The sequence below is a fragment of the Anomaloglossus baeobatrachus genome, chromosome 12, assembly GCF_048569485.1.
Source record: "Anomaloglossus baeobatrachus isolate aAnoBae1 chromosome 12, aAnoBae1.hap1, whole genome shotgun sequence".
Taxonomy (NCBI): Eukaryota; Metazoa; Chordata; class Amphibia; order Anura; family Aromobatidae; genus Anomaloglossus; species Anomaloglossus baeobatrachus.
The window spans coordinates 50,501,858-50,526,289 of record NC_134364.1 but is presented as its reverse complement, the minus strand read 5'-3'; the positions used below and the strand labels follow the sequence as shown (position 1 = coordinate 50,526,289).

At 52.4% G+C, this 24,432-nt stretch overlaps 1 protein-coding gene across 12 annotated transcripts in view; it reads left to right on the top strand.

Moving 5' to 3' along the window:
• The window catches only part of KTN1 (kinectin 1), a 256,665-nt gene that overhangs the window by 65,336 nt on the left and 166,897 nt on the right, over positions 1-24,432 (top strand). For all 12 annotated transcript variants that reach the window (XM_075329993.1, XM_075329992.1, XM_075329990.1 and 9 more), the window contains 3 exons: positions 3,925-4,031; positions 4,112-4,244; positions 15,756-15,843. In XM_075329993.1, the coding sequence (XP_075186108.1) occupies positions 3,925-4,031; positions 4,112-4,244; positions 15,756-15,843 (328 nt within the window). The remainder of the gene's footprint in view (positions 1-3,924; positions 4,032-4,111; positions 4,245-15,755; positions 15,844-24,432) is intronic.

Here is a 24,432-nt window from a genome sequence, read left to right as displayed (position 1 = left end):
GCATGTCGCCTCCCTGCTGGCTGTACAGTGTGATGAGCCCCGCCCCCTTCCCTGCACCCTCCCTCACATTCCCCCGCACCTCTTTTACTCTCCAGTAACCTCCTCCTGCACTGCTGTGGGGTCCGTGACCTGGGGGCGGGGCCTGGCGGGCGGCTGCCGTGGTGTCAGCGCCAGCACCGGGCCCCCTGCTCAGGATCACACATTCAAATGTACCGGCATCACAGATCACAGATGCCGGAACATTTGAAAGTCCCTCCCGCTGTCTGTGCTCTCTTCAGCACAGCGGTGACGTCACTACTGTGCTGATATGTCCAGAGCACAGACAGCTGGCGAACGTGCAGTAGCGCGGCGGGGACCGAGGAGGGGTGAGTATGTACTCCCTACATGTGTTCCCTATGGGGGGGGGGGGTGCAGAGCCATGTGTGTGCGTGTGCAGAGCCATGTGTGTGCGTGTGCAGAGCCATGTGTGTGCGTGTGCAGAGCCATGTGTGTGCGGGTGCAGAGCCATGTGTGTGCAGAGCCATATATGTGCGTGTGCAGAGCCATATGTGTGCGGTGCAGAGCGATATGTGTGCGTGTGCAGAGCGATATGTGTGCGTGTGCAGAGCCATATGTGTGCTCATATCACACATTCAAATGTACCGGCAATCACAGATCACAGATGCCGGTACATTTGAAAGTCCCTCCCGCTGTCTGTGCTCTCTTCAGCACAGCGGTGACGTCACTACTGTGCTGATATGTCCAGAGCACAGACAGCTGGCGAACCGTGCAGGGAGCGCGGCGGGGACCGAGGAGGGGGTGAGTATGTACTCCCTACATGTGTTCCCTATGGGGGGGGGGTGCAGAGCCATGTGTGTGCGTGTGCAGAGCCATGTGTGTGCGTGTGCAGAGCCATGTGTGTGCGTGTGCAGAGCCATGTGTGTGCAGAGCCATATATGTGCGTGTGCAGAGCCATATGTGTGCGGTGCAGAGCGATATGTGTGCGTGTGCAGAGCGATATGTGTGCGTGTGCAGAGCCATATGTGTGCTCATATCACACATTCAAATGTACCGGCAATCACAGATCACAGATGCCGGTACATTTGAAAGTCCCTCCCGCTGTCTGTGCTCTCTTCAGCACAGCGGTGACGTCACTACTGTGCTGATATGTCCAGAGCACAGACAGCTGGCGAACGTGCAGGAGCGCGGCGGGGACCGAGGAGGGGTGAGTATGTACTCCCTACATGTGTTCCCTATGGGGGGGGGGGGGGGGTGCAGAGCCATGTGTGTGCGTGTGCAGAACCATATGTGTGCGTGTGCAGAGCCATATGTGTGCGTGTGCAGAGCCGTGCGTGTGCATGTGCAGAGCCGTGCGTGTGCAGAGCCATATGTGTGCGTGTGCAGAGCCATATGTGTGGGTGTGCAGAGCCATATGTGTGGGTGTGCAGAGCCATATGTGTGGGTGTGCAGAGCCATATGTGTGGGTGTGCAGAGCCATATGTGTGCGTGTGCAGAGCCATATGTGTGCGTGTGCAGAGCCATATGTGTGCGTGTGCAGAGCCATATGTGTGCGTGTGCGGTACAGAGCCATATGTGTGCGGTGCAGAGCCATATGTGTGCGTATGCGGTGCAGAGCCATATGTGTGCGTGTGCAGAGCCATATGTGTGCGTGTGCAGAGCCATATGTGTGCGTGTGCAGAGCCATATGTGTGCGGTGCCGAGCCATATGTGTGCGTGTGCAGAGCCATATGTGTGCGTGTGCAGAGCCATATGTGTGCGTGTGCAGAGCCATATGTGTGCGTGTGCAGAGCCATATGTGTGCGTGTGCAGAGCCATATGTGTGCGTGTGCAGAGCCATATGTGTGCGTGTGCGGTGCAGAGCCATATGTGTGCGTGTGCGGTGCAGAGCCATATGTGTGCGTGTGCGGTGCAGAGCCATATGTGTGCGTGTGCGGTGCAGAGCCATATGTGTGCGTGTGCGGTGCAGAGCCATATGTGTGCGTGTGCGGTGCAGAGCCATATGTGTGCGTGTGCGGTGCAGAGCCATATGTGTGCGTGTGCGGTGCAGAGCCATGCGTGTGCGGTGCAGAGCCATGCGTGTGCGGTGCAGAGCCATGCGTGTGCGGTGCAGAGCCATGCGTGTGCGGTGCAGAGCCATGCGTGTGCGGTGCAGAGCCATGCGTGTGCGGTGTGCGGTGCGCGTGTGCAGAGCCATATGTGTGCGTGTGTGGTGCAGAGCCATATGTGTGCGTGTGTGGTGCAGAGCCATATGTGTGCGTGTGTGGTGCAGAGCCATATGTGGGGCTGTTATTTGCAATGCTGTAGTGATACCAGGTCAGGTGCTGGGGAAGAATACTGACAGGGACTGTGTGTGCGGGGGGCGGGCAGGGGGCGAAGCTGGACACTGGGGTGGGGCTGGACACTGGGGTGGGGGCTGCCAGCTCTGACTGAGGTTCAGCACAGGAAGTGGTCAGTTTGCTGGATCTGAATGTAAACAAGAGCTGCAGAGAATAAAGGGATAATTCAAGAGGAACAAAAGTTAGAAAACTAAATATATAACAATGTAGGGGTGATTTATATGACAATACAGCACAGATAAACTCAAAAATTTTTGTTAAGCTAATGTCGGACAACTCCTTTAAGCTTGGTAAAAGGCCAACCTAGGGCTTTGAAGCGACTGTCCACTGCTGGAACCAAACTATTCTCCACTGTAAAACAAAATTGACATATACTCCTCCACAGGAGCTGTATATCTTAAATGAAGGATCATTGGTATGGTCTGTCAAGGAGGGGTGCTGGGAGCAGAGTGCTGAGAAGATGCATATCATTGGGGTCAGTTGACGAGTCTGTTCTTCTTCAGACGTTGCTACTAATTTCAGAATTCTGTGTGAAATCTTCAGGCCTGTAGAGCCAGATTGGGTTTGATAGAGCTTCCCTTATTCATTGATGTGTTGAAGTAGGAATAGTATCCCTTAAAACCACAGAGTAAGGTGCTTTTGCTCCTTGAGAACATGACAAAACCTGGAGGATAAGTGGGTGGTTTGGTAATCTACTTGGAGAAGCCTTGCCAGATGGGGAACAAATGGATAGCTAGTACAGGCTAAAACTCCCTAAAGGAGGAAGGACCTCCATTCTTCCATCTTTGGAGAAGACTTAATTGAGAGGAAAAAATCCTCCTTTTGAGAAGGTTCTTGAAGTAAAGGGCAGAACTGTCTTGGCTTAAGCATTCCACGGTGGTCCTTTTGCGTACCGGGGATCTGAAGAATTCATGTCTCACCCAGAAAACTAGATGTAAGGAGGGGGATTAAAGATGTGGGTCACACATGTATGGGAGAGACGTTCTGTGAATCTGGGAATATGTTGGTTTTACCCTGGAGCCTAAGCAATTTTGTCCAAATGTCAGATGGAAAATGTACCAGTTACAACGGCAGGGTGGGGAAAAAACCCTCTTAAAAGTGTGGTGACTGACGACATTAAACCTATAGAACTGCCTAGCTGGCCCGATTAGGTGCCAAAATCCCCCCCCCCCCTCTGAAAGCTTTAGGGAGGACAACTTATCCAATGAGTCACTGAGGGCTGTCACATTAGATAGAGGCAAGGTAATGGCTCTAGACACTGACCAAGTCAGAATTAAGTCTCCCCCAGCCGCTTCCTTTGTCTCCCAAGAATTCGGACTGGGCAGTATCAGTCCTGAGTGCAGAGGGGATTTGTGTGCGCAGGCCTTTCTGACTCTGAGTCCTTGGTTGCATCCAAATGCTGCAAGGCAACAAGTGCTCCCCAACATATGCAGATTGGGATGTGAAATTATTGGGGCAAGTCACTCCTTACACACCAAATATATATATATGCAGAGTGCCTGACTACTAATGCATTTCTGCTAATTACGGCCTGTTCTGCTGATATCACCATGTGAATGTGATTACTACAGTGCACCATGTATTGCAGTTTCAGCAGCTCCGCGAGCAACTGGAGAGCCAAGTCACCCACCTGAAGCAGGAGAACAGTATTCTAAGGGATGCCGTGAGCTCCGCCAGCAACCAGATGGAAAGCAAGTATGTATTTCTTCTGCGTTCTTTTACTACTACTAATGATCCTAATACTAATAATACTCACTACTTCTTTTTATTTGTAGGCAATCCAGTGAGCTTACTAAGCTTCGTCAGGACTATGCCCGACTTGTCAAAGAAATGAATGATAAAAACAGTAGCCTGGCACAAGAGGAGATGCAGAAGAAGAACCACGAGCAGACAATTGCTGGATTGAAGGTGCGAAATGGCATGATTGGGACATTTTCATCACTATAGGACTGATCACTCAGGCTTTTTAAAAAATCTTACATGCAGTTGTGCCTGCTCATCTGGAGACGTGTAGGTGCAGAGCGAGATCTAAGTAATCTTCAACCCCTTCCCTCCCCAGAGGGGAGAGTGGTTGTATGGAGCAGGTTCAGGAGCTGAGACCAGCATGCACAGGGCAGGTACCGGTTGTGTTATACGCCAATGACTGCAGTTTACACAATGGGTTATCTTGCCAGCAAAGGACTTTCTGAAAGCTCCCCAGTGCCGCCATGGATAGAAAGAGAGTTGGATAGAGAGAGAGTTGGATAGAGAGAGAGTTGGATAGAGAGAGAGTTGGATAGAGAGAGAGTTGGATAGAGAGAGTTGGATAGAGAGAGTTGGATAGAGAGAGAGTTGGATAGAGAGAGAGTTGGATAGAGAGAGAGTTGGATAGAGAGAGAGTTGGATAGAGAGAGAGTTGGATAGAGAGAGAGTTGGATAGAGAGAGAGTTGGATAGAGAGAGAGTTGGATAGAGAGAGAGTTGGATAGAGAGAGAGTTGGATAGAGAGAGAGTTGGATAGAGAGAGAGTTGGATAGAGAGAGAGTTGGATAGAGAGAGAGTTGGATAGAGAGAGAGTTGGATAGAGAGAGAGTTGGATAGAGAGAGAGTTGGATAGAGAGAGAGTTGGATAGAGAGAGAGTTGGATAGAGAGAGAGTTGGATAGAGAGAGAGAGTTGGATAGAGAGAGAGTGTTGGATAGAGAGAGAGTGTTGGATAGAGAGAGAGTGTTGGATAGAGAGAGAGTGTTGGATAGAGAGAGAGTGTTGGATAGAGAGAGAGTGTTGGATAGAGAGAGAGAGTTGGATAGAGAGAGAGAGTTGGATAGAGAGAGAGAGTTGGATAGAGAGAGAGAGTTGGATAGAGAGAGAGAGTTGGATAGAGAGAGAGAGTTGGATAGAGAGAGAGAGTTGGATAGAGTTGGATAGAGTTGGATAGAGTTGGATAGAGTTGGATAGAGTTGGATAGAGTTGGATAGAGTTGGATAGAGTTGGATAGAGTTGGATAGAGTTGGATAGAGTTGGATAGAGTTGGATAGAGTTGGATAGAGTTGGATAGAGTTGGATAGAGTTGGATAGAGTTGGATAGAGTTGGATAGAGTTGGATAGAGTTGGATAGAGTTGGATAGAGTTGGATAGAGTTGGATAGAGTTGGATAGAGTTGGATAGAGTTGGATAGAGTTGGATAGAGTTGGATAGAGTTGGATAGAGTTGGATAGAGTTGGATAGAGTTGGATAGAGTTGGATAGAGTTGGATAGAGTTGGATAGAGTTGGATAGAGTTGGATAGAGTTGGATAGAGTTGGATAGAGTTGGATAGAGTTGGATAGAGTTGGATAGAGTTGGATAGAGTTGGATAGAGTTGGATAGAGTTGGATAGAGTTGGATAGAGTTGGATAGAGTTGGATAGAGTTGGATAGAGTTGGATAGAGTTGGATAGAGTTGGATAGAGTTGGATAGAGTTGGATAGAGTTGGATAGAGTTGGATAGAGTTGGATAGAGTTGGATAGAGTTGGATAGAGTTGGATAGAGTTGGATAGAGTTGGATAGAGTTGGATAGAGTTGGATAGAGTTGGATAGAGTTGGATAGAGTTGGATAGAGTTGGATAGAGTTGGATAGAGTTGGATAGAGTTGGATAGAGTTGGATAGAGTTGGATAGAGTTGGATAGAGTTGGATAGAGTTGGATAGAGTTGGATAGAGTTGGATAGAGTTGGATAGAGTTGGATAGAGTTGGATAGAGTTGGATAGAGTTGGATAGAGTTGGATAGAGTTGGATAGAGTTGGATAGAGTTGGATAGAGTTGGATAGAGTTGGATAGAGTTGGATAGAGTTGGATAGAGTTGGATAGAGTTGGATAGAGTTGGATAGAGTTGGATAGAGTTGGATAGAGTTGGATAGAGTTGGATAGAGTTGGATAGAGTTGGATAGAGTTGGATAGAGTTGGATAGAGTTGGATAGAGTTGGATAGAGTTGGATAGAGTTGGATAGAGTTGGATAGAGTTGGATAGAGTTGGATAGAGTTGGATAGAGTTGGATAGAGTTGGATAGAGTTGGATAGAGTTGGATAGAGTTGGATAGAGTTGGATAGAGTTGGATAGAGTTGGATAGAGTTGGATAGAGTTGGATAGAGTTGGATAGAGTTGGATAGAGTTGGATAGAGTTGGATAGAGTTGGATAGAGTTGGATAGAGTTGGAGAGAGTTGGAGAGAGTTGGAGAGAGTTGGATAGAGTTGGAGAGAGTTGGAGAGAGTTGGAGAGAGTTGGAGAGAGTTGGAGAGAGTTGGAGAGAGTTGGAGAGAGTTGGAGAGAGTTGGAGAGAGTTGGAGAGAGTTGGAGAGAGTTGGAGAGAGTTGGAGAGAGTTGGAGAGAGTTGGAGAGAGTTGGAGAGAGTTGGAGAGAGTTGGAGAGAGTTGGAGAGAGTTGGAGAGAGTTGGAGAGAGTTGGAGAGAAAGAAAGAGAGAGATGGAGAGAAAGAAAGAGAGAGATGGATAGAAAGAAAGAGAGAGATGGATAGAAAGAGAGATGGATAGAAAGAGAGATGGATAGAGAGAGAGATGGATAGAAAGAAAGAGAGAGATGGATAGAGTCGGATAGAGAGAGAGAGAGTCGGATAGAGAGAGAGTCGGATAGAGATGGCGAGAGCGATACACACACACCACACGCACACCACACGCAATTATACAGTATATAATAATTTTCAGTATTGCTGCATTAATAGTCTAATTTATTAAAACAGAAGATTATTTAACACACACAGAAAATGGCATAAAGAAAACAAAAAACTAAATAGAATTCGTGTTCGGTCACAGATCCTCTCTAAAAAATGCAATAAAATCGTAAATCGGTATCAATACGCATGTGCACTGAAAAGGTACCAATGAAAAGTCAGCTTGGCACACACACACAAAGAAATCAAGACCTGACCCTGATGAAGGCCCATACACACAAAAATAAAGTGGTTGCTGTTTGCAAATGGTGGCATCAACTACATTATCCTTTTATTTTTTAAATTCCTCCTTGCTCCCCGAGAAGCACAATGTACAGAGCCGAGTGTATAGACGACCACCTCTCTGCCAGTCATTGGTCCCAAAAAGCACAATGGACAGAGCTGTGTGTATGGCTGGCCACCTCTGACATACGTCCTCTGCCCCAAAAAGCACAATGGCTTGAGCCGTGTATCTAGTTGGCCACCTCCCTGACATTCATCGGCCCCGAAAACCACAATGGATAGAGCCATGTGTATAGAGTGCCACCTCTGACATACATTCATCCGCGGTGCTCAACTGTCCTGGTGACCCCCATTCTTCTGCTATGGAGGGGACTTGGAGCGTGCCATTGGGACATTTTAGCAGCTACCCAGCGGCAATCTTTTGTGTGCCCAGATTGCTGGGGGGCTGCATGTAGACTCCAGTATGCAGACTGCGGTCCCTTGATTTATGTCAAAGCAAATATAGGGGCACATTAAAAGGCGATATTGTGGTTAATCAATCTGCTGGAAACCTACAAAACCCAAAAGCTCCTGGATGGCTGCTGCAATACTTCCAGCGCTGGTCTTTGTGCTTTTGGTCCTTTTTGTGAACAACTGTTGTCATTATCGCTGTATCGTAATTTCCAGAGACTGAAATGTCCACATGATGCTACGGGGCCGCGCTCTCTGCATTTCTGATATCTACATGGTGCAAAACTTTGCAAAAGGTGGTTTAGGCGGTAAAGGTCCCTATTCCAACTTTATCTTTTCGCTTTATTCACAAGTCTGAAGATCTGTAGCTATTTGCTGCTTTCTTTATCGTTCCTTATGGGAGACCCAAACCATGGGTGTATAGCTACTGCCTCCGGAGGACACACAAAGTACTACACTAAAAGTGTAGCTCCTCCCTCCGAGCATATACACTCCCCGGATGACAAATCCAACCAGTTTCATGCTTTGTGTTCAGGAGGTCACACACACACATGCATCCTCTTTTGATTTTTTCATTTTTTCTAAAGTTTTGGAAGAAAAGCGGGTCCACTGGACTCCCGGCATGTCCCTTCTCACCCCCCTGGCGGCGGTGCTGTTAAGGTTGACTTCAGGGCAGGAGCCCTTCATGCCGCGCTCCTTCACCATCCCTTAGGGGCTCTGGATTGAAGTTAGAGCCAACACGGTTCTCACTGCCTTGCAGGAGACCGGCCTCCATCCGCAGCCCTTTTGCAGGACCCTGCTGGACGGAGCACTGAACCCCCACCCCACCCAGGGACTGGGCCCTGCGTCTCAAAGCTAAGTATAGAGACGTTATTCAGAGGGTCCTTCTGCAATGTGGGGCACTTTTATTGGGGGGGACAGTGATTTACTTTAATAATGCTGCTTTTTACTGTGTTTCCGGCCGGTTCCACGGTTTTTACTGAGAACCGCGCAGATGATGCCTGATTGTCGGCCGCATGCATAACTCTAGGCCCCGGCTTCAGCCGCGGCCTAGTTTCGTTTCGTTCCCCTGCATGTCAGTCATGCAGGGGGACACTGCAGCGCCGGCCGCTCTGCACAGGGGAGGACACTCCTCTCTGAGGAGATGATTCCCTCCCCTGTACATCTCCTTAGCCCTCCGATTCCCGCTCCTGGGTTAACCCCCGCCCCCCCCCCCCTCACTCTGGCGCCATTTTCTCAGCGTTCTTAGTACACTGGTCGGCGCTGGCTGCTCTGCAGAAGGAGTGAATATCTGGCTGGGGGTCCAGGCTTGGAATCCAGAGGGCACACATAATAGCGGTCTGATAAGTCACAACCTCTGGTTGTGCACTTTTATACACTTTCAGGGCATTCTGAAGGAGTTAATTCTTTATTATAGAACCTCCTCCTCAGCAGCATGTCTCACACTAGGAGCAAGGCTCCAAGGCTGTATATTAGCATGCAAGCTAGTATTGCAGACTCACACTGTAATGCCTGTTCTCCCCAGGCTGCACCCCCGGCTTGGGTAGCATCTTTTTCCAATGCTATTTCCCAGTCCTTTGCAGACTCCATTGGACAGTTGTCTCGGACGCTGCTAAGCATGCAACAGCCCCCTTCTCAGGGTGCCTCTGCTGCTCCAGCTCGCTCTGCAGAGCTCACAGAGTCTGTTTCTAATCCCAGACCCCGTCCTCCTAAACGGAGACGCAGGGACTCCTCTCCTTCTTCGTCCCACGGCTCTGCCTCACGGGCCGAGTCACAAGGCGAGGAGGATGCCCTTATTGTGGGCTCATACGCTTTGTCTATGTACCCCATTGATACCGATGGTGATGCAGATGTTAGCGTTTTGATAGCGTCCATTAACTCCGTTCTGGACCTTAACCCTCCAGTGTCAGAAGAACAGGCCTCTCGGGTAGAAAAACACCAGTTTATCTCACCTAAGGGAGCAGGCCACTGTGACTAAACCCAGGGCCTGTCCTGACAAACGCTTTAAGCGTACTTCTGACTTACTGGGGGCTCGGTCGCTCTCCATGTACCCTTTTGAGACGCTTCCCAGAGCGTGGTTCTGATGACTGTTTCCCCTTTCCACCAATGGTGGTCAAGTAGTGGGCTCATTCACCAAGGGTGGACCCTCCGGGGTCTAGACTTTCAGCCCGGACAGTTGTATCAGTGGCTGACGGCTCCTCTCTGAGGATCCCACTGTCCGCCAGGTTGTCCTTCTGGCCAAATGTATATATGAGGCGGCAGGGGCCTCATTCTCCCCATCTTTTGCAGCAGTGCGGGCTCTCAAAGCCATCTCTGCTTCTCGGGAGGAGATGCATTCCCTCACCAGGGCCTTTATGCCCGAATTGGTTGCCTTAACTTCCAGGCTTCAGTCTTTTCATCCTATAGCTGGAGACTGTCAACGCACTGCGGTGGCCTCGGCTACTTCCCTCGCTATCCGCAGGTTCCTGTGGCTTCGAGAGTGGAAGGCAGAGGCTTCTTAAGAAGTTCCTTGCTGGACTCCCTCTTGCTGGGACCAGTCTATTCGGTGAACAACTGGATGAAATTATTAAGGAAGCTTTTGGCAGGAAGAGTACTTCCATGCCACAACCCAGGAAACCTTCCAGGGCAGGAACCAGTCGAGGTTTCGTTCACTTCGTTTCCTCTAACTGGTCGTCCTCTAAGCCCTCGGCCTCGTCCACTAACTCAGCCAAGGTCCGTAAACCAACTGGCGCATGAAGCCGTGTCCTAAGTCGGCAGGAGCTGCTGCCACCAGGGCAGCCTCCTCTTGATTATCTGGCCGCGCCAGTAACGTACTTGGTCGGTGGCAGGCTCTCCCTCTTGGGCGACGTGTGGTTGCGACACGTCTTCGATCAGTGGGTGTGGGTTACCCTCTCCCACGGCTACAAAACAGATTTTTTTCTGACAACTCCCCCCTGCTCCAAGGCTGCCGCCTTCTCACAGGCCGTGGCATTCTTGCAGGCCAATGGAGTAATTGTACCAGTTCCCGACTGGGAACGGTTCTGAGATTTCTACTCAAATCTCTTCCTAGTCCCCGAAAAGGACGGTGCTTTCCGACCTGGATCTCAAAGCTTCTCAACAAGCATGTTCAGGTGCGGCAATTTTGCAGAAATCTCTGCGATCAGTCAATGACCCAAGGAGATTTCTTAGCATCCATCGACATCAGAGATGTCTCTCTGCATGTGCCATTCGCAGTTTCCCACCAGCGTTGGCTACGTTTTGTAATCTGAGAGGAACATTTCCAATCGTGGCTCTCCCCTTGGGTTAGCCACGGCCCCTCGTGTATTCACCAGTTGCGGTTCTGCTCCTCCAGGGGTTGGTAGTGATTCCTTACCTGGACGCCCTTCTAGTCAGGGCTTCATCCAGTGCAGACTGGCAGCGCTCACTCTCAGCGGAGTGTCTCGCTCACTCTCAGCGGAGTGTCTCGCTCACTCTCAGCGGAGTGTCTCGCTCACTCTCAGCGGAGTGTCTCGCTCACTCTCAGCGGAGTGTCTCGCTCACTCTCAGCGGAGTGTCTCGCTCACTCTCAGCGGAGTGTCTCGCTCACTCTCAGCGGAGTGTCTCGCTCACTCTCAGCGGAGTGTCTCGCTCACTCTCAGCGGAGTGTCTCGCTCACTCTCAGCGGAGTGTCTCGCTCACTCTCAGCGGAGTGTCTCGCTCACTCTCAGCGGAGTGTCTCGCTCACTCTCAGCGGAGTGTCTCGCTCACTCTCAGCGGAGTGTCTCGCTCACTCTCAGCGGAGTGTCTCGCTCACTCTCAGCGGAGTGTCTCGCTCACTCTCAGCGGAGTGTCTCGCTCACTCTCAGCGGAGTGTCTCGCTCACTCTCAGCGGAGTGTCTCGCTCACTCTCAGCGGAGTGTCTCGCTCACTCTCAGCGGAGTGTCTCGCTCACTCTCAGCGGAGTGTCTCGCTCACTCTCAGCGGAGTGTCTCGCTCACTCTCAGCGGAGTGTCTCGCTCACTCTCAGCGGAGTGTCTCGCTCACTCTCAGCGGAGTGTCTCGCTCACTCTCAGCGGAGTGTCTCGCTCACTCTCAGCGGAGTGTCTCGCTCACTCTCAGCGGAGTGTCTCGCTCACTCTCAGCGGAGTGTCTCGCTCACTCTCAGCGGAGTGTCTCGCTCACTCTCAGCGGAGTGTCTCGCTCACTCTCAGCGGAGTGTCTCGCTCACTCTCAGCGGAGTGTCTCGCTCACTCTCAGCGGAGTGTCTCGCTCACTCTCAGCGGAGTGTCTCGCTCACTCTCAGCGGAGTGTCTCGCTCACTCTCAGCGGAGTGTCTCGCTCACTCTCAGCGGAGTGTCTCGCTCACTCTCAGCGGAGTGTCTCGCTCACTCTCAGCGGAGTGTCTCGCTCACTCTCAGCGGAGTGTCTCGCTCACTCTCAGCGGAGTGTCTCGCTCACTCTCAGCGGAGTGTCTCGCTCACTCTCAGCGGAGTGTCTCGCTCACTCTCAGCGGAGTGTCTCGCTCACTCTCAGCGGAGTGTCTCGCTCACTCTCAGCGGAGTGTCTCGCTCACTCTCAGCGGAGTGTCTCGCTCACTCTCAGCGGAGTGTCTCGCTCACTCTCAGCGGAGTGTCTCGCTCACTCTCAGCGGAGTGTCTCGCTCACTCTCAGCGGAGTGTCTCGCTCACTCTCAGCGGAGTGTCTCGCTCACTCTCAGCGGAGTGTCTCGCTCACTCTCAGCGGAGTGTCTCGCTCACTCTCAGCGGAGTGTCTCGCTCACTCTCAGCGGAGTGTCTCGCTCACTCTCAGCGGAGTGTCTCGCTCACTCTCAGCGGAGTGTCTCGCTCACTCTCAGCGGAGTGTCTCGCTCACTCTCAGCGGAGTGTCTCGCTCACTCTCAGCGGAGTGTCTCGCTCACTCTCAGCGGAGTGTCTCGCTCACTCTCAGCGGAGTGTCTCGCTCACTCTCAGCGGAGTGTCTCGCTCACTCTCAGCGGAGTGTCTCGCTCACTCTCAGCGGAGTGTCTCGCTCACTCTCAGCGGAGTGTCTCGCTCACTCTCAGCGGAGTGTCTCGCTCACTCTCAGCGGAGTGTCTCGCTCACTCTCAGCGGAGTGTCTCGCTCACTCTCAGCGGAGTGTCTCGCTCACTCTCAGCGGAGTGTCTCGCTCACTCTCAGCGGAGTGTCTCGCTCACTCTCAGCGGAGTGTCTCGCTCACTCTCAGCGGAGTGTCTCGCTCACTCTCAGCGGAGTGTCTCGCTCACTCTCAGCGGAGTGTCTCGCTCACTCTCAGCGGAGTGTCTCGCTCACTCTCAGCGGAGTGTCTCGCTCACTCTCAGCGGAGTGTCTCGCTCACTCTCAGCGGAGTGTCTCGCTCACTCTCAGCGGAGTGTCTCGCTCACTCTCAGCGGAGTGTCTCGCTCACTCTCAGCGGAGTGTCTCGCTCACTCTCAGCGGAGTGTCTCGCTCACTCTCAGCGGAGTGTCTCGCTCACTCTCGCCACGCTTGCAAGTCCACTCTGACCCCGACCCAGGAACTTACTTACCTGGGGATGCAATTCGAGACTCTGCTGGCACTTGTGAAGCTGCCCTTAGTCAAACAGCAGTCTCTTCATCTGGCGGTCCGCTCTCTGCTGAGGCTCCGCCGTCATTCCATCAGGCACCTCATGCAGGTGCTGGGTCAGATGGTGGCGTCAATAGAAGCGGTTCCCCTTGCCAGTTCCATCTGCGTCCCCTGCAGCTGGACATTTTCCGCTGTTGGGGCAAGGGACTTCTTCCTTGCACAGACTGGTGGCTCTGTCGCCACAGACCAGGAGCTCTCTTTAAGTGGTGGCTTCGGCCCCTCTCTCTGTACCAGGGACGCTCCTTTCTGGCCCCGTCCTGGGTGATTCTCACCACGGATGCCAGTCTATCCGGCTGGGGAGCAGTTTCTCCACCACCGAGCACAGGGCACTTGGACTCCGTCCGAATCAGCCCTCTCGATCAATGTGCTAGAAATCAGGGCTGTAGTCCTTGGACTCGCAGCCGCCTAGCAATGTTGGAAGTTCAACATATCCTTCAGTGGACGGAGGACTCCAAGTCCACCATATCCGCAGTCCACATCCCAGGCGCAGAAAAGTGGGAGGCAGATTATCTCAGCCGTCAAACCGTGGACAGCGGCGGGTGAGCCCTGCATCCGGCAGTGTTCCGGTCAATTTAGCAGGCAGGGCACTCCGGAAGGGGATCTAATGGCATCCCGGCACAACAACAAGGTCCCGGTTTCCGTGGCTCGCTCCCACGATCCTCAGGCCTTGGCAGCGGACGCGCTGGTTCCAGATTGGTCCCAGTTCCGTCTGGCCTACGTGTTTCCCCCTCTAGTTCTCTTGCCCAGAGTCCTGCGCAAGATCAAAATGGAGGGCCGTCAGGTCGTACTCATCGCCCCAGGCCCAGGCGAGCTTGGTTCCCAGACCTGCTCCGTCTGTTCGTAGAGGTGCTGTGGCATCTCCCGGACCGGCCAGACGTTCTCTCAGAGGGTCCGTTTTCCACAACAATTCTGCGGCTCTCAGATTGACGGCGTGGCTCTTGAGCCCTGAATCCTTACGGCTTCAGGCATTCCTTCCGAAGTCATCTTCACTATGACTCAGGCTCGGAAGTCTTCCTCGGCCAGGATTTACCTCAGGACTTGGAGAATTTTCCTGTCCTGGTGTCGTTCTTCCGGCCATGCTCCTTGGCCGTTTTTTCCTTGCCGGCCATCCTGTCCTTTCTACAGTCCGGCCTGCAGCTAGGTCTGTCCCTCATTCCCTCAAGGGACAGGTCTCGGCTCTGTCAGCATTGTTCCAGCGGCATATCGCCCGACTGCCCCAGGTGCGCACCTTCATGCAGGGCGCATCTCACATCATTCCGCCTTACCGGCGGTCTCTGGATCCCTGAGACCTTACTCTGGTCCTCATGGCCTTACAGAAACCCCCCTTTGAGCCTCTTAGGGAGGTTTCGTTGTTTAGTCTTTCACAGAAAGTGGTCTTTCTGGTGGCCATAATTTCTCTCAGGAGAGTCTCTTATTTGACTGTGCTCTCTTCGGAGTCACCCTTTTTGGTTTTTTTCACCAAGACAAGGTGGTTCTCCGTCCAACTCCGGGCCTTCTCCCTAAGGTGGTGCCTCCTTTCCACCTTATCCAGGACATTTCATTGTCTTCCCTTTGTTCGGCCCCTATGCATCGCTTTGAGAAAGCGTTGCATGCTTTAGATTTGGTGCGGACGCTCCGGATCTATGTGTCACGCACCGCTGTTTCTTAGGCGGTGCACCTCTCTTTGTGTGCTGACCACACGTCAGCGCAAGGGTCTCTCGGCTTCTAAACCGACCCTAGCTCATTGAATAGGTCGGCCATATCCGATGCCTACCAATGTTCTTAGATGCCTCCCCCGCCGGGGATTAAGGCGCACTCGACCAGAGCCGTCGGTGCCTCTTGGGCTACGGCTCAGCAGGTCTGTCAGACTGCCACTTGGTCTAGTCTGCACTCTTTCGAAGCACTACCAAGTGCATGCTCTTGCTTCGGCAGATGCGAGCTTGGGCAGACGCATCCTTCGGACGGCTGTCGCCCATTTGTGAAGTTAGGTTTCGCCTACTTCTCGGTTTCTGTTTATTTCCCACCCATGGACTGCTTTGAGACGTCCCATGGTTTGGGTCTCCCATAAGGAACGATAAAGAAAAAGAGAATTTTGTTTACTTACCGTAAATTCTTTTTCTTATAGTTCCGACATGGGAGACCCAGCACCCTCCCTGTTGCCTGTTGGCAGCTTTCTTGTTCCGTGTGTTTTCACCGGCTGTTGTTGTAGACAGAGGTTCCGGTTGTTCCGGGTTTTACTCTATCTCTACTTATGGGTGGATGTCCTCCTTCAGCTTTGGCACTAAACTGGTTGGATTTGTCATCCGGGGAGTGTATATGCTCGGAGGGAGGAGCTACACTTTTAGTGTAGTACTTTGTGTGTCCTCCGGAGGCAGTAGCTATACACCCATGGTTTGGGTCTCCCATGTCGCAACTATAAGAAAAAGAATTTACGGTAAGTAAACAAAATTCTCTTTTTTGAATGGATTTTTTTTTTTTGTTTAAGGTTCAGAAGCAAGAGACAGAAAGAAGATGTGAAGAAGTTGAAGGCTACTTAAGGAAAAGGATGGCCGATGTAGAATTGGGCCAGCAAGGTCAGTACAGGGTTTTTTGTTGCGCTTTTTTGCTATACAGCATATTGTGTGTGTGTGTGTGTGTGTGTGTGTGTGTATATACTGTATATATACAGTACAGACAAAGTTTGGACACACCTTCTCATTCAAAGAGTTTTTTTCTTTATTTTCATGACTCTGAAAATTGTAAATTCACATTGAAGACATCAAAGCTATGAATTAAAACATGTGGAATGAAATACTTAAAGTGTGGAACAACTGAGAATATGTCTTATATTCTAGGGTCTTCAAAGTAGCCACCTTTTGCTTTGATTACTGCTTTGCACACTCTTGGCATTCTCTTGATGAGCTTCAAGAGGCAGTCGTCGGAAATGGTCTTCACTTCACAGGTGTGCCCTGTCAGGTATAATAAGTGGGATTTGTTGCCTTATAAATGGGGTTGGGACCATCAGTTGTGTTGTGCAGAAGTCTGGTGGATACACAGCTGATAGTCCTACTGAATAGACTGTTAGCTGCTTTTTCTTTATCGTTCCTTTGGGAGACCCAGACCATGGGTGTTTAGCTTCTGCCTCCGGAGGACACACAAAGTACTACACTTAAAAGTGTAGCTCCTCCTTCTGAGCTTATACACCCCCTGGTAGCCAGTCCTAGCCAGTTTATTGCTTTGTGTCAGGAGGCATACATCCACACATGCATTCTCATCTGATTGTTTTTGACTTTTGGAAAGAGTTTGAAGAAAAGCGGGTCCATGTCTGGACTCCCGGCATGTCCCTTCTCACCCCACTGTGTCGGCGGTGTTGTTAAGGTTGATTTACAAGGCTACAGCCTTACATGCCGCGCTCCTTCACCATCCCTTCTGGGCTCTGGCTTGAAGTGGGAGCCAGCACAGTCTCCATGCCTGGCAGGAGTCCGGTCTCCATCCACAGCCCCTTGAGGATTCTGTTGGACCGGAGCACTCATCCCCAGGGACATGGCCCTGCGTCTCAGCAGCTAAGTACCTGAGACGTTTATGTTGGGGGTCCCGGTTCTTTATTGTATGGGGAGAGTATGCTGTATGTGATTGTTTTTAACTTTTCCGGCGGGTTCTCCAGCTTTTGCCAGAGAACCGCGCCGATGGTGCCTGCTTGTCTGCCTCGCCGATTAAATTTAGGCCCCGGCTTCGCCGGAGGCCTAGTTTCGTTTTCCTGCCCTTGCATGTCACTCCTGCAGAGGGACAGGTTCGGCTCCTCCCGGCGGCCGTTCTATACAGGGGAGGGACACTCCCCACTGCTGGGGCGTCCCTCCTTCCCTGCAGGTCTCTATAGCCCTCCAGTTCCTGCTCTTTTATAGGAACGCCCCATTTCTCAGGCAGAGTTCACTCTGCTCTGGAACATCCTGCATTCTGCATCTCTGCTGAGGTGCTGCGCACTGGGGGACCGGGCTTCGGGATCTGGAGGGCACACAACACCGCGCTCAGCGGTCTGGTAAGCCACAGCCGGTCTCCGGTTGTGGACCTCTGTATATTCTCCCTGGGGTTCATTCTCTGCAAAGCCCTTACTCCAGCAGCATGTCTCACACAAGGAGCAAGGCTCCAAAGCTTTATGCTGCATGCACTGCATGTAAGCTCCTGCTGCATGAGCCGAGCATTTATCCACACTGTGATGGTTGCTCTAACTTGGCGGTGCCACAGCCTGGAGTCTCACCCCCAGTGGTCTCTCAGGCTGCTGCTGCTGCACCTGTGACTGAACCCCCGGCCTGGGTAGAGTCCTTTTCTAGGTCCATATCCCAGTCATTTGCTGAGTCCATGGGACTTTTGTCCAGGACTTTGATGAATATGCATCAGCCCCCCTCACAGGGTGCCTCTAATACTCTTGACAGAGGACTCCTATCCTCTGACCTCCGTCCATCAGAGCTCACGGAGGATTCATCATCTGATCCCAGACCCCGTCCTTCTAAGAGAAGGCGCAGGGTTTCCTCCCCCTCCCCATCCCACGGCTCTGTCTCAAGAGCTGACTCTCAAGATGAGGAGGATGCCCTCACTGGGGGCTCAGAGGCTATGTATCCCATCGATTTCTCTTAGGGTGACTCAGATCTTAGTGATTTGATTGCTTCTATTAATTCTGTGCTGGATCTCAATCCGCCAGTATCAGAGTAGCAACTCTCTTTGGCAGAAAAACATCAGTTTACCTCGCCTAAGAGAGTGAAGAGTGTGTTCTTTAACCACTCCAGTTTTCAGACCGCTGTGACCAAACCCAGGGCCTGCCCTGACAAACGCTTCCCAAAGCGTGGTTCTGATGACCGTTTTCCCTTTCCACCTGAGGTGGTCAAGGAGTGGTCTCACTCCCCAAAGGTAGACCCTCCGGTGTCTAGGCTCTCAGCCCGGACCGTTGTGTCGGTGGCTGACGGCACCTCACTTAAGGATTCCACTGACCGTCAGATTGACCTTCTGGCCAAATCTGTGTATGAAGCTGCGGGGGCCGCGTTTTCCCCGACTTTTGCAGCAGTGTGGGCTCTCAAAGCCATCTCTGCTTCTCTAGAGGAGATGCATTCCCTCACCAAGGAATCTATGCCTGAGATGGTTACCTTAACTGCTCAGGCTTCAGCTTTTTCATCCTATGCCATGTCTGCCATGCTGGAGGCTTCTCACCGCACTGCGGTGGCTTCAGCTAATTCTCTTGTTATCCGCAGGATTTTGTGGCTTAGAGAGTGGAAGGCAGATGCTTCTTCCAAGAAGTTTCTTGCTGGGCTCCCTTTTGCTGGTTCACGGCTGTTTGGTGAACAGCTGGATGAAATCATTAAAGAAGCTACTGGCGGGAAGAGTACTTCCATGCCACAAACCAAGACCAGGAAACCCGCCCAGGGTAGGAATCAATCGAGGTTTCGTTCTAAGCCTTCCGCCTCGTCCGCTAACTCAGCCAAGGATCAGAAATCCAACTGGCGCCCAAAAGCGCGTCCGCAGAAGACCGCAGGAGGCTCTGCCACTAAGGCAGCTTCCTCATGACTCTCGGCCCGCTCCAGCCACGTCCTTAGTCGGTGGCAGGCTCTCCCACTTTGGCGACGCTTGGTTAAACCCAGTCTCCGATCAGTGGGTGAGAGATATCATCTCTCACGGCTACAGGATAGAATTCTCTTCCAGCCCTCCAAACAGATTTTCTTCGTCGCTCCATTGGGAGACCCAGACGATTGGGTGTATAGCTACTGCCTCCGGAGGCCACACAAAGCATTAAACTAAAAAGTGTAAGGCCCCTCCCCTTCTGGCTATACACCCCCAGTGGGATCACTGGCTCACCAGTTTTCGGCTTTGTGCGAAGGAGGTCAGACATCCACGCATAGCTCCACTGTTTAGTCAGCAGTAGCTGCTGACTATATCGGATGGAAGAAAAGAGGGCCCATATGGGGCCCCCAGCATGCTCCCTTCTCACCCCACTGGTGGTTTGTAAGGTTGAGGTACCTATTGCTGGTACGGCGGCTGGAGCCCACATGCTGTTTTCCTTCCCCATCCCCCTGAGGGGCTCTGAGGAAGTGGGATCTTACCGGCCCCAAAGCCCTGAGGCCGGGCTCCATCCACAGACCCATTGAACCTGCTGGATGTGGAGCGGGAGTGCCGTTCAGGGACATGGCCCTGCACCATTCAGGTACTCTGTGTCCCCGTACACACAGGCACAGCACACTCCAGACTTGCTGGGTGTGCTAGTGCGCCGGGGACAGTAAAGGGTTACAGTCACTGCAGCCTAGCTGAGTGACTTTATTTATTGGGAACTACCGCGCCGGACGCTCGGGGAGCGGCGGCGCGGCTGGGACTTGTAGTGCGCCGGGGACTTAGCGCCGACCGCGCTTTTACGGCGGCGGCGCTTATAAATCCAGTCCCCGGCTTTTGCGGCCTAGCTCCGCTTCGTTCCCGCCCCCACCCTGTCAATCAGGGTAGGGGAGAGACGCTGTACAATCAGCAGCGCCGAGGGCTGGAGCCTTATTTACATGCTCCAGCCCTCTCACTGGACACTGTGGGACGCCGGTTTCCCGCTCTGACTTGGGGCACGCCCACGGCCCGCCCCTACTCACACGAGCTGGAGAAGGACGCCGGCAGCCATTCCTGCAGCCCGAGCTGAGAGAACGGACTCTGGGCAACCAGGCACAGGACTAGGGCGACCACACACCCGCTTATAGGCGGGCGGTAAGCGGCACCTGAAGTGCTGACACTAAATACCGCAGTTTGTCCATTTGTATTTTATGCTTACACTGCATAGGTCGCTATTTTTGGCTATATGCCCTCTTAGATGGCGACACATCAGCAGCAGGAAAGCATGGGTGCTAAGGCACAGGCTTTCTATGCTGCTTGTATTGCACGTACTGAGGTGTTCATGTGTATTTATGCTTGTATGCTATACACTGCACTGTACGGTCGCTAGTCTTGGCTATATTCGCCATAGAATGGCTAGACTACAGCAGCAGAAAAGCAAGGGTGCTGAGGCACAGGTTTTTTTCTATGCTGCTTGTATTGCAGGTGTTGCAGTGTTCATTTGTACTTATGCTTGTATGCTATACATTGCACTGTATGGTCGCTATTCTGGGCCATATTCCCCTAGATGGCTAGACAACAGCAGCAAAAAAGCAAGGGTGCCAAGGCACAGGCTTTCTATGCTGCTTGTACTGCATGGGCTGCAGTGTTCATTTGTACTTTATGCTTGTATGCTATACATTGCACTGTACGGTCGCCATTCTTGGCTCTATAAGTCGGCAGCAGCATATAAGCAACACAGGCTTTCGATGCTGTTTTTACTGCATGTGATACTGTTCGACGGCACTGAACCCCATTGTGTGCAATGCTCCCCTGTAGCACTTGGTCAGCCGGGGTCTCTACTTGACGTGGCCAAAAGAACCACCTCTCAACCCTGTCCAAGGACAGGGACGGAGTTGCAATGGGATAGAGACTTGCAGTCCGGACAGGCCATGGGCAATCTGGATCATTGCTCCCTGGCCACCCTCATTTGGAATAAAATCGGTGCTCCGGGGGGGTCCCAGGAAGACTCTCTGTATGATGAGGCAGACGTAGCTCATCAGGACTTTGATCCTGACACCGCTCTCACTCCGGATACACCGGATGGTGACGCCATAAGGAATGATCCTATAGCGTCCATCAATGGAATGTTGGATCTTTTCTCCCTCAGCTCCCCCAGCGGAGGAGTCAGCTTCACAGCAGGAGAAGTCCCATTTCAGTAGCTCAAACGTATATTGAGTATTGTTCTGGCCACGCTGACTTCAGAGAAGCAGTCCAGGAACACCACGCTTCCCAGATAAGCGTTTTCTCCAAACGTATTAAGGATACACGTTATCCCTTTCCCCCTGACGTGGTCAAGCGTTGGACCCAGGGTCCAAAGGTGGATTCTCCAATCTCCAGGCTTGCGGCTAGAGCCATAGTTGCAGTGGAGATGGGACTTCACTTACAGATGCCATTGACAGACAGATGGACTTTGGTTGAAATCTGTCTATGACGCTATCGGCGTGTCGGTTGCTCCGGCATTCACAGCCGTATGGGCACCCTAAGCTTTTCAGCTGTTCTTGCGCGGCTGGTCTTGAGCACATGTACATCTGTGCCGCAGGGGCGTCCGTAACCTCGCAATGTCTGCATTGCGACTTACCCTATTAATGCTGTCCTGGAAGGACAGTCGAGGTTTCGGTCCTTCCCAGGCTCGGGCAGGTCCCAATTGTCCTCGTCCAAAAGGGCTGAAAAGCCTCAGAGGGGCTCAGCTTCCGGCCGGGCTCAATCACGCCCAAGGAAGGCAGCCGGAGGAACCGCTACCAAGGCGGTCTCCTCATGACTCTCAGCTCTCTCATCTCTCCGCATCCGCGGTTGATGGCAGACTTGCTCGCCTTTGGCGACATTTAGCTGCCACAGGTCACAGACCGGTGGGTGAGGGACAGTGTGCCCACGTGCACAGGACAGAGTTCTGTTCTCGTCCTCCGACTCGATTCTTCAGAACGTCCCCACCTCCCCACCGAGCAGATGCTCTTCTGCGGGCAGAAGGAGTGGTAATCCCGGTTCCTCTTCAGGAACAAGACACGGTTTTCCTCCAATCTGGTTGTGGTGCCAAAAAAGGATGGCTCTTTCCGTTCCGTTCTGGACCTAAAACTGCTCAACAAGCACGTGGAGGCCAGGCGGTTCCAGATGATACCCTCCGCTCCGTCATTGCCTCAATGTCTCAAGGAAATTTCCTAGCATCAATACACATCAAAGATGCTTATCTCCACGTGCCGATTGCTACAGAGCACCAATGTTTTTTCTACGTTTCGTGATAGGAAACGACCATCTTCAGTTCGTAGCGCTGCCATTCGGGCTGGCGACAGACCCACGGGTGTTCGCCAAGGTCATGACGGCAGTGGTAGCAGTCTTGCACTCACAGGGACACTCTGTGATCCCTTACTTGGACGATCTACTTGTCAAGGCACCCTCTCAAGAGGCATGCCAACTCAGCCTGAATGTTGCGCTGGAGACTCTCCAGACGTTCGGGTGGATCATCAACTTCTCAAAGTCAAACCTGTCACGACCCAATCACTAACAGCGGTAGTGAAGCTTCCGCTGGACAAGCAGCGGTCACTACAGACTGGGGTGCAGACTCTCCTTCAAGGTCAGTCGCACTCCTTAAGACGCCTCATGCACTTCCTCGGGAAGATGGTGGCGGCAATGGAGGCGGTTCCGTTTGCGCAGTTTCATCTGCGTCCACTTCAATGGGACATTCTCCGCCAATGGGACGGGAAGTCAACATCCCTGAACAGGAAAGTATCCCTTTCACAGACGGCAAGGACTCTCTGCAATGGTGGCTTCTTCCCACCTCATTATCACAGGGAAGATCCTTCCTACCACCGTCTTGGGCGGTGGTCACGACAGACGCGAGTCTGTCAGGGTGGGGAGCGGTTTTTCTCCACCACAGGGCTCAGGGTACGTGGACTCAGCAGGAGTCCACCCTTCAGATCAATGTTCTGGTTATCAGAGCAGTGTATCTTGCCCTACTAGCCTTCCAGCAGTGGCTGGAAAGAAAGCAGATCCGAATTCAGTCGGACAACTCCACAGCGGTGGCATACATCAATCACCAAGGAGGGACACGCAGTCGGCAAGCCTTCCAGGAAGTCCGGCGGATTCTGATGTGGGTGGAAGCCACGGCCTCCACCATATCCGCAGTTCACATCCCCGGCGTAGAAAACTGGGAAGCAGACTTCCTCAGTCGCCAGGGCATGGACGCAGGGGAATGGTCCCTTCACCCGGACGTGTTTCAGGAAATCTGTCGCCGCTGGGGAAGGCCGGACGTCGACCTAATGGCGTCCCGGCACAACAACAAGGTCCCAACCTTCATGGCACGGTCTCGCGATCAAAGAGCGCTGGCGGCAGACGCCCTAGTGCAAGATTGGTCGCAGTTCCGGCTCCCTTATGTGTTTCCACCTCTGGCACTCTTGCCCAGAGTGCTACGCAAGATCAGATCCGATTGCAGCCGCGTCATACTCGTCGCCCCAGACTGGCCGAGGAGGGCGTGGTATCCGGATCTGTGGCAGCTCACGGTCGGCCAACCGTGGGCACTACCAGACCGACCAGACTTACTGTCCCAAGGGCCGTTTTTCCATCGGAATTCTGCGGCCCTGAACCTGACTGTGTGGCCATTGAGTCCTGGATCCTAGCGTCTTCAGGATTATTCCACGGGGTCGTTGCCACCATGAGACAGGCTAGGAAGCCCACGTCCGCTAAGAACCACAGAACGTGGAGGATATTCTTATCCTGGTGCTCTGCTCAGGGAGTGTCTCCCTGGCCTTTTGCATTGCCTACCTTTCTTTCTTTCCTGCAATCTGGGTTAGAAAAAGGTTTGGCGCTCGGCTCCCTTAAAGGTCAGGTATCGGCGCTATCCGTCTTTTTTCAGAGGCGTTTGGCACGCCTTCCTAAGGTGCGCACGTTCCTACAGGGGGTTTGCCATATCGTTCCCCCGTACAAGCGGCCGTTAGATCCATGGGATCTGAACAGGGTACTAGTTGCCCTCCAGAAGCCGCCCTTCGAGCCTCTGAGGGAGGTTTCACTTTCTAGACTATCCCAGAAAGTGGCTTTTCTGGTAGCGATCACATCTCTTCGGAGAGTGTCTGAGCTGGCAGCGCTGTCATCCAAGACTCCCTTCCTGGTCTTCCACCAGGACAAGGTAGTGCTGCGCCCCATTCAGGAGTTTCTCCCGAAGGTGGTATCCTCTTTTCATCTTAATCAGGATATCTCCTTGCCTTCGTTTTGTCCTCATGCAGTTCATCGGTATGAGAAGGATTTACATTTGTTAGATCTGGTGAGAGCACTCAGAGTCTACATTTCCCGCACGGCGCCCTTGCGCCGTTCGGATGCACTCTTGTCCTTGTCGCTGGTAAGCGCAAAGGGTCGCAGGCTTCTAAGGCCGCCCTGGCTCGATGGATCAAAGAACCAATTCTTGAAGCCTACCGTTCTGCTGGGCTTCCGGTTCCATCAGGGCTGAAGGCCCATTCAACCAGAGCCGTGGGTGCGTCCTGGGCATTACGACACCAGGCTACGGCTCAACAGGTGTGCCAGGCAGCTACCTGGTCGAGTCTGCACACTTTCACCAAACATTATCAGGTGCATACCTATGCTTCGGCGGA